This window comes from Arachis duranensis, chromosome 8 (genome assembly GCF_000817695.3).
Source record: "Arachis duranensis cultivar V14167 chromosome 8, aradu.V14167.gnm2.J7QH, whole genome shotgun sequence".
Lineage (NCBI taxonomy): Eukaryota > Viridiplantae > Streptophyta > Magnoliopsida > Fabales > Fabaceae > Arachis > Arachis duranensis.
In genome coordinates, this window is record NC_029779.3 from 7,322,630 (window position 1) to 7,332,639 (window position 10,010).

Sequence of the window (10,010 nt, forward strand, 5' to 3'; positions counted from 1 at the left end):
TACAGAGTAAATAGGAGAAAAGGGTAAATACAAAAAGAACTTTGTACATTAACCATACAGAGACAAAATAAACACAAACACATGTTTGGAGAATTCAATCTTACACAAGCCTTCAGTTCTTTGTGGCAAATATTTATCAGCAAAGTGTGGAAAAGAATCTGATTCCTTTGCAATCTGTGATGATCCTGTTGAACTATGCTGGCCAACTCTAGGAGCAGGGAAAACATCCATCCTTGAACTCAAGTTCACCAACATGCTCTTCAAGGAATGTCTCTCATGTTTCCCTTCTGAAACTGCTTTCCACCTTTCAGATTCTTGCTCAGCATGCTTCCTCCTAGCCTTTGACAATTTAACCTCCTTTAACAGCATTTGCTTCTCCGCTGTATCAAGCTTTGATTTCCTCAACATTGCTGACAAAATCTTGTCTTTCTGCTCCAAATCCTTATGTAGCCTTGCAATCTCAATAGACAAGTTTTGGGCCACCAATTCTGACTCCTCCTTCTTCTCCAAGACTGAACCGAGCTCCTGCTTTGCAGCCTCCAACTGCTTCATGGCACGGCCAAGCTCTGCTTCTAGCTGCCGTTGGTTTGACACCAGCTCAATGAAGGCAGTTTTGTGCTTCCTGAGATCAGAGGAGTGTTCCTGAGCTTCAAGCTTAACAGATTCTCTCAATTCTTCTGCTTCCCTTTCAGCCTTTGCAAGATTTTCCTCCAACTCCTTCCTCTTCTGCTCCCCTTCTTGAATCACTTTGTCCCTGGACTCCAGCAAATCCTCCATTTCCTTCAATTTCTGGCTCATTTCAGAGACAGCCTCATCCTTTTTCTTTTCAAACACTCTCAGCTCATTCATCAGAGCCCCAATGTGCTGCCGAAGTTTCCGCCTTTCATGCAACCAACTCTGCTCCTGTGCAGCAAAGATCCCCACAACTTTCTCATTGGCCTTTGCATCCTCATGCCTCATCTTCTTGAGATTCTCAATCTCCCTCTCAGCATTACTGAGCTTGAAGAGAATCTTGCTATATTCTTTCCCAGCCGGCACCCCTTTCTGAACCTTCCACACAATCAACCCAAGCAGCTGTGCACTCCCTTGGAGTATGCTGTCACGGATTTCACTCCATTTTTCAACCTCAACATGTGGTTTTGTGAGTGCTTGGAGTGCAAAAAACGCACAAGAAACACCAAAATACATAGGATACATAATATCAGTGTCACTCTTCTTGTCATACCCAAATCTGTTATCCAAGACAGAGAATCCCTTATCCTCTGCCATTACTATAATGGGGTTTTGGTTCTCCTTTGCCTCTCTGCAACTGTGAAAAGAAAAAAACCAATAAGAAAACAACTATAATTAATGAAACTGAGTCCCACATTACATTAAAACTCACATGATTTCTGGCCATAGATAGATCCCAATTGATTCAATAATGATAGACATATTTGACAGTACAATAATTGAGTTTAAAACAGCAGATGCCTAATGAAAATGATGGGAGACATTAGTGTATGTCTAAAGCAATAGTTTCCTTAACACAGGATTCAAGAATGATCTTACTTACATATTTTCTCCCCTTCTGAAACTGCAACTAGGCCTGGAAAAAGTACTTGAATGGATCAGTTAAGTCCACAAGTCACACCAAACAGCAAAACTCATGTAACTGATGTGAAGGGGATCATATTAGATGTCCACAAAATGCAGAAAAGATTGTTATAAACACGTGTAGTCGTGCACATTCTGTAGAACAGGTGGGGTGCACTCTACCAAGAATAGAGAAGAAAAAAAGGCTATTAAGTTTTGGTTCCCTGGTTCTAAGTGATTGTACAGGCCCTATTAGCCCCACACATGATCCTTCTTTAACTCTTCTTTTTTATATTTCCTTTCTTCTTCTCCTACCACCAACCTTTGTACTACTCAACACTCTTATTTTCTTTGTGGCTCAAGCATTAACCATTTAGCAAGCAAAAGCACTAGATTCCTGGGAGCTTGTCACCATTACTGACAAGAGAGAGAAGCTGATCACCAAAAAGAAGAATAATAAATATCTTTTGAGTCAATTTGGCTATACAATATCATATAATTTCAGTTGCTTACCTGTATCATCACTAGAATATACTACTCTTCATTTTTTATATATAAAATGCAAGTCATCTTTCAACGTGAAAAACCAAGTTTTAATTGGATCCTAACATAAATTATTAAGGTCACATAAAAGTATGCGTCGGCATAAAATTTCCAAGGTTCAAATTTCAATAAAATGGGTTAAAAGATTGTAAAATATATTATAATTCTCACGCTATCTCTCAATCTGAATAGACTAAGAACTAATTTATTGCAGATCAAATTTCTATCGAGTCTGCTATTGGCGAATGAATCACTACATACACAAATCAAAACTCAAACTCCCCACGACTATTTGAACGAGTGAGCTCACCACTCGACCATGTCAAGGTGGTTGTAAGAATATAGTTATAATAGACTTCAAGTTTAAACACAAGATATAATGAGAATAGATGTGAGACATTGCATGAGATCAGTTACATAAGTGTATCTTTCTGTTTTGTTAATTTTGTATTATACGCACATAAGTTAGGGACAATAACCGGTTGCTTTGCAACTTGGTATACCCATTTAGACAAATAGGTCACTTTCATGATTCGGCAGCTTAGTGTAACAAAATAAATATAAACAACCCAATTAAATAACTCACTCCCTACTGGACCACGTTATCTTGCTCTTAGATTAATATTCACGATTACCATAGAAAAATAATTGTATCCATATAAACAAATACAAGAAAAAACCAAATTTAAATTCGAAACAATAATAATACTCTTGTGGTATCTAATATGCCACCGTGTTAGCTATTCTTGTAGGACAAAGCATGTCTTGCAGTTAAGAACAAACATTTCTGTATGTGTTTGCAATTTTCAAGCAATATAATGTCTTATACATTAAGGTGTAAAATACTGAATATGATACATGCCCCATCTACCAATGATTCTAGAATCTCTTACAATTTAATTTGGTGGAACCTGTTCATGAAAAGCTATACAGCATCAAACTAAATTATGGATTGTAGCATAAAATAAATTAAGAGATACTCTCATGAGTGCAACTCACTTCATTAAGATACATTTGAAAATCTTAAAGAGACATTATTATTTGAATATACCCATTCAATATCGATGAGGGATCAAATTTTATTTTCAAATAAAATAAAATTTAAGAATATTTAAGAATTTTCAAACCTCAGGGGACATGGAACAGATTTTTCCACCTCTTGCTCTTCTTCTTTCCCGTGGTCCCACGCTAGTAGTTGAGCTTTCTTTCATATATAACATAAAATTATTAAGGGGAAAAATATTGAAATAAAATATTATTTTTTCTTTTTGCCTAATACAACTTGTGCATGCAGCAATTTATTGGCCAATGACAAACCCTTAAAGATCTCAGATCCGCAATAGATTAGTTCTTGACCTGTCGGGTTGGGAGATAGTGTGGGCAACAAAAAAAAAACTTATACTAAACCAAACCGAGTATTTTTAATTTATTCTAAGTCCATATCGAGTTTTGGATTTATTTAAATAAAATTTATAAAAATCCTAAAATTATGCAATTTCTCTAATTGAATCTGATTATATTTACTAGTTGTTTGCTTTATTAATAAGTAGTGATTCAAAACTATGATTTACCTTCTTTCTTCGTTGGTGTTTTTTTTTTTTGTCGTGCTAATATTTTTTGGTTTCTAATCATTAACAAACGAAACAAATACACACGCAACCCCCAAAAAAGGGAGAAAAACTTCCAAAGAATATGAATATATAAAGGAAAAGTATACGTAACCAACAATATTTTTGAACAATGTATAAATTAATAGAGTTAAAAGAGTAAATTAATCTTAAATTTAATTAGTAGCATTAAATTAGAATATAGTATATTTTTATTTGATTGGTGGTTGTTCATATTATTCAATATAGTCATTATTTACCTAGCACTCCTCATATATAAATATACGAAGGACTATCGTAATACCATAGCAGCAGTATGTAAAAATTTCTACTGCCAAATACCAATATAGATGTGTGACGTGTATATACTATATAGTCCAATGTACGTAAAGATTTTCGTAATTTCCAAAATCGAAGATCTATACTTGGAAATTGAAATGCGAACTCAAAAGCAGGATTCATATCCTGTATTCTAATAGCATTCGGTGCAATTTCCCATATATAATTTGTTCTTTTTATGTTGTCCTTAAGCACACCAATTAATTTTTTAATATATGATCATAAGAAAAATCCCTTTTGTTGTTTTTCCTTTAAGCAGTAAGCTTTTAAAGCTTAATATTTCAATATCAAAATTCAAAGGATAATATCGAGTCTATAGTGGTTTCCAAACTGTTCAATAGCCATAGATATTTATTATCCACCTGATTTTGAGAGCCTGACAACGAAGTGTTAGAATTTTACGACCTGGAACGAAGAAAGTCATACCTATTTGTTCCCATCACGAATCTTGAATTTTGGATCCATGTATATTGACTATCACGGGATCCCACTGCTTTTGTATCAGTGTTAATGGTATAAAGGTACAAAATTGTATCCAAAAATAATCACATAACATTCACTATGGCGTCGCCTATTGAATCTGAACAGTGAAAACTACACAAAATATATGTCCAGAGAACCTGGTATACATAGAATCTTAATACATAATACAGGGTACGAATAAATCTACTACTCCCATCCATTCCGATACCAAAAAATGAGAGGGGTGAAGGGGTATTAAGGGAACAGAGAATAAAATTTATGGGATTTCATATTTTCATTACAATAAAAGATTGTGATTGTCCTACAATTCCTCATTTAGCCGCATGGAGTGAGTTTCTTGTTTCCCGCACCCCTGGGATTATCATCCTTCCAATCGTCCCATGCCCGCGCTTTCTCCTGGGCAGCATCGTCATCTTCATCTTCGTCTTCTCCTGGCCTTGTTGGCCTGTTATCTTTGTACCAGGATGAGTTGGCTTCTTCCATGAGTCTGGCATTTCGCTCTTGCCATTTATTCATTATTTCCATTTCCTTAAGACCTGCTTCCTCAATGCTCATGGTTGGCATCCTTTCACAAAATATATTCAACTTAGCATCTCAAAATAAATATGAAAAAAAAGGTCTAGTCTAAATCGTGTTCTAATAAATTCGTTTATGAGCAAAAACCCAATAAGCCACTTCTCGGTGAAGGATGGTATCCTAGTCCTACTAATCCTGTATCCTTTCCAGGCAAAAAAAACAAAACTGAAAGGAAATGCAACTCTATGTCCTTTCATTCAGCCATAATCTCTTTATTTTATTTTATTTATATTTCCTTATTCACAATCTCTTCAGTCATTAGCTTAGTCAGGTCAAATGCGCAATTTATGCTAAAAAGGGGTGAATATGTATATACCTATGACTAGGTTGGAAGACCTGAGCAGCCATTCTTTCCCTCTCGGTTGTTACGCTTCCGTTCAAAAGACTGGCTGGTCCAAATATTAGCGGTTGATGTTTGTGTTCATGTGCCTGTGAAGCCTTAGCTCTTCCTTCCAGAACATCCTGAGCAAAAGTGGCGCATGTGATTGGCTGTGCCGGTTTAGTGTACTGTACACGAACTGCAGCATCACGATGCCAAGCTTCTGCTTTCTTGGCACGTTCATCGAGAGCTTCCCTAGAGAACTCCGTATCTCCATCCTAAAAATGGAGAAACAAAAATAGAAAGGCAAACAAGATCACAATTTTGAAATACAACATGCCGGTAGACTTAATTACGTACATTATACAACCCTAAGTTTCAAATTAGCTTGTGAATGTGCTATGATGTCAAAACATGGTTAAGTATTGATTTCTACTACCATAGAACAGTTTGTCAAGTTTCATTTTTGAAGCCAACAACATTTCATAAAGGAATAAGGTTTTCAAACATGATATTATATTATAACATAGTGATAGCAGCTAACAAGCTAAAGCTTTTCATCAATTGCACACATGCCAGCCAGTTTGCTACCTTGGATTGTTTATCCTTTACAGCAACCAGCATATCTTCCTCTTTCTTCAGCATTTCCAGCAGATCCATTGCCTGAAGTGTAAAGATAAACATTAGCACAATAAGGTAGAAAAGCTTGAGCAATTAAAACTGTATAAATAAGAAGCAAACCTTGCAAATCGCCAATGATATGGTAGTATTCCAAGCCTGCCAAAGAAAAAAAAATCAATAATAAGCGAATATTCTCCATAATTCAAAGCTATCAGGACTCCGCTCTATATATTAGTGATACTATAGTCTATAGATGTAATAGTGCCATTTTAAATGGATATGAGATGCTTTCTGCATTTAAAATGGCCAAAATCCATTTTATGTATTTCCAGTGAGTACTAAACTCTAATGCTTAGCAGAAGCAGATTGAATTTAAAGCCTATATAAAGCAACTTAAATCAATCGGGTAAAAATCAGTGTTCACACAAGCATAACCCATAGTATTTCCAAAATATAAGTACTAGATCAGAAACATACCTCCCTTTCTTCTTCCCCATCATCATCCAATACTTCTTCCTCTCCTGCCTCAACAGGGGTTGAAAGTGCAGCTGCTCTAGTAGAACGCCCCCGCCGTTCTTTTCGCTCTTTTATTTCCAGCAACTTTGACTCTGCAGCTCTCTGGCGCTTAAATCTAGCAATCTTCACAAAAGGAACCAAATTATTTACAAAATTAGTTGCAAACCCATATGATGCTCTTAACTCAAATTTGCATGTCCAATGTCCACTTCCCGTTAAAAGAAAATATGGAAAGAAAACCACACCTTCCTGGCCCTCTGATCAGCAACAGATTTTGGCACCCCTTGCGAATAAAATTCTAGCTCCTCTTTTGGGACCAGCTCCATTGCCTCACAAAAGGAAATGAATTCCTACAGAATGAAACAGAAAGCTTCAATTAAATTAAACATTACCAAAGGTTTAGCAAGAGTTATGCAAAATAAAGTGAAACTGGCTATTAATTTATATTTTCTGTTATTTTGGACAAGGTTATCAAACTCCATAGTTCACCAAACACATGGAGCATAAGTAAAATCGAATCAAATCTCAAACTCGTAAATTTGATTTTATAGATGAGTGGCTCTTACCTTAAGCTTTGCCTGTGAAGCCTTTATAACCTGTAACCTATCATCCTGCGTTATTCTTTCAGTCAGCTCAGCAAGATAAAATGGCACCTGAGGAAGCATCACATCATGTGGATCATTCACAGGAAATTAATTTAAAAAAAAAACTGCCCTAAATATGAATTATTACATAACACTCTTAAAAAATCACGTACAAAAACTAAAACAACGACTCTCTCTCTCTATTTTTGATACTGAGTAGCATTCATCATCATCCATGAAATGAAATAGGAACAATTAACTAATGAATGAATTAATAAAATTAATTAAGAATAAGAGGAGGAAATGAGGGTTAGAACTTACGAGAAGATACTTGAGATTGTTTGTGGAGATATCGTCTTTGGTCTCGTTTGGGGAGAACAATCCGAGCTTGCTAACCATCTCCTCGCACTTCTCGAGTGCCTCGCAACCCTTCCTCACCGTCTCATCGTCGGCGCCACCGGACTCCGTCACGGTGGCGTGGATCTTGCGAGCTTTCTCGAACAGCCCTGGCAGCGTCATCTCCTCCATTCTACTCTCACCCATCCTCAATCACTTTGCAACACTTTCGAACGCAGAGATCAAAATCATAATCTTAACATAAGGTTCCAGAGAGATCCAGAATTGTTTTGCTTATTCTAGTCCTAGAAAGTTAATCTTCGTTTAGTTTTTTCCCTTGAATAATGAAATGGGCTTTTAATGGATTGGGCCTTCCTAAGACCAAAAAATAAGTATTATATTCGTTTTTGGCGTCTAAGCAAGTATTCTCCTAACAAAAATGCCCAACAAAAAGGACTGATAATGTTTGACCAAAAATCTATTTTCCTCCATAATGTCAACTAGTTCATCCAGAAAAAAAAGTCATCAACTACGAAAAGTCAAAGTAAACAAAAGAAATCGTGTCCATGACCAAATTAAAAAATAAATCACGTCCAAAAAAAAAAGTAAAAAAGATAAATATTTGTGCTAACATATAATCTAGATTTAAATGGGTGAAGAAATACAATGAAATTCCCATTTTTTTTACCAAAGATAGGAGACTCGAACCCACAACCTCTTAATTGAGTATGGGAAAACTATGCCATTTGAACTATAACTAATTGGCCAATGCAATTCCCATTTACTAGAATATATTTTAGATATTATATATAATATGATATTTAGTTATATGATTTTATGTTTATTTAGTTTGATAATAAGTAAACTTTGTTATTGGAAAGTGAAAATTTAGTGTCTTTGACAAGTGCTCTGCTAGAGCTTTGACAAGTATTCTTCTTTTAGGGCTCTTTTGTTTACTTTCAACTCATACTCAAAATCTCACAACTTTGATTGTTGACTGGGATTGAAACACAAATTCTCCATGATGGAGTCAGCGGGAGGAGGACAAAAACAATATGACTCAAATAGTGGGGAGGAACAGGAGGATCTAGTATAATTAGGGGATGAAGAAATTGCAAAAGGGACTAAGGCATGCTCTAAAAGCCTCTTTAGAAGATTATTCACAGACAAATCTTTCTCCCATAGAACAATGAACAATGCCCTCAGGGTGATTTGGGGGAGACCAAAGGGTCTTCGTACAGTTGAGAAGGGGAACAACATATTCCAATTCTTTTTCAAGGAGGAACAAGATGCAATAAGAGTGGAAAAAGGAGGACCCTGGATCTTTAAAGATTATGTGCTCCACCTTCAGAGATAGAATGAAGATGAGAAGGTATGGGAAGAAGGTCTTCCGGAAGAATTTAAAATGTTGGATGTAAGGAGAAAATTGGGAGAGAAGATTGGAGCGGTTATTGATGTGGGGTTCTTTAATGTTAGGGGAAAAGAATCCAGAATTCTGAAAGCAAGAATTTGAATTGATGGAGAACGAAAGGTTAGAGATAGTCTGAGACTAGCTGGATCGGAATAGAGAATAATAGAGATTGAAGTCAGATATGAGCGGCTGGGCAAATTCTGCACCTATTGTGCAAAACTGAGACATGATGCCAAGCATTGTAACAAGCTAATCATAGACTCAACGACAAATCAAACCAAACAGGAGCGCATAGGAAAGTGGGTTAAAGCTTATCAACTAAGAAAAGGAGTGGACACAGAGGGGGACAATGACACTACATGAAATAAAAACTCTGACCCAAAAACTACACAACCAAGGAAGAAACCATCTCTTACATGGTTAATAGAAAGCTTTGCTGAGCTGAGCATGTGTGGAATCAAAAATCAGGTAAAAGAGATAGTAGAATCCCTTAAAAAGAGGGATGACAGGGCGCTAAATCAGACTCCAGAGGAGGCCTGGCAGGCTATGGAAAATGATGGAGCCCTGATCCTATTGGATGATGTTAACCCAATGGAGACACCTATGGAGTTAGAGCAGAAAAAGAGCGATGCGATTAAAGAAGAGAAAAGGAAACTGAAGATTAAAAAAATTGTTAGACAAAGAGATGAAAACTACCAGCAAGTGTGTGGAGTGAAAAAGGGACCAACAGGTAGGGAAAATGAACCTAATCAGAAAAAAAAGCCTGTATGGAGGAAAGAGGAGCAAAAAAGAGAAGGTGGATGGTGCTAGCCGTACAATGGCACCCCCAGCACCATGAGAATCATTACATGAAATTTTCGAGATTTGGAGAGACCCCTGACAATCCATAACCTCAAAAAGATTACTCAATCCCATTCAAAACCAAACTCGTATGGTGGAAGCGAAGCTGAAGTTGTGTGGATCAGATGGCACATAATCAATCCAAATGGTATTGCTAAAGGATTAGCCATGGCGTGGAAAGAAGAATGTGATGTTGAAGTAACCAGCAGTTTTAGTTTTCATATACAAGGTGTAGTGAGGGATGTGGTGAATAATGTACA

At 36.4% G+C, this 10,010-nt stretch overlaps 2 protein-coding genes across 2 annotated transcripts in view; both read right to left on the reverse strand.

The window, feature by feature from the left end:
* Positions 1-2,074, reverse strand: part of LOC107460511 (intracellular protein transport protein USO1) — a 3,699-nt gene extending 1,625 nt beyond the window's left edge. Inside the window, exons 1-2 of the mRNA XM_052253220.1 lie at positions 1,556-2,074; positions 105-1,309 (exon numbers count right to left, since the gene is read on the reverse strand). Coding sequence (XP_052109180.1) covers positions 105-1,269 — 1,165 coding nt within the window. The 5' untranslated portion in view covers positions 1,270-1,309; positions 1,556-2,074. The remainder of the gene's footprint in view (positions 1-104; positions 1,310-1,555) is intronic.
* Positions 2,075-4,534: 2,460 nt separating this feature from the next.
* Positions 4,535-7,793, reverse strand: LOC107460510 (PP2A regulatory subunit TAP46). The gene is made up of 8 exons (XM_016078877.3): positions 7,485-7,793; positions 7,146-7,232; positions 6,825-6,929; positions 6,541-6,702; positions 6,184-6,219; positions 6,034-6,105; positions 5,440-5,720; positions 4,535-5,112 (listed from the first exon to the last, which is right to left on the reverse strand). Exons 1-8 carry the CDS (start codon positions 7,704-7,706, stop codon positions 4,863-4,865), a joined length of 1,215 nt encoding a protein of 404 aa, XP_015934363.1. The 5' UTR covers positions 7,707-7,793; the 3' UTR covers positions 4,535-4,862.
* Positions 7,794-10,010: the final 2,217 nt, after the last annotated feature.

Bases quoted from the DNA above. Each gene is read 5' to 3' on its own strand.
- LOC107460510 (XM_016078877.3), bottom strand. From the start codon at position 7,706: ATGGGTGAGAGTAGAATGGAGGAGATGACGCTGCCAGGGCTGTTCGAG. The intron at 6,930-7,145 runs GTAAGAGCCACT...TTCATTCTGTAG, and splicing joins CTTCACAGGCAAAGCTTAAG to GAATTCATTTCCTTTTGTGA. The intron at 5,721-6,033 runs GTAGCAAACTGG...CTCCATTTTTAG, and splicing joins TAAAGGATAAACAATCCAAG to GATGGAGATACGGAGTTCTC.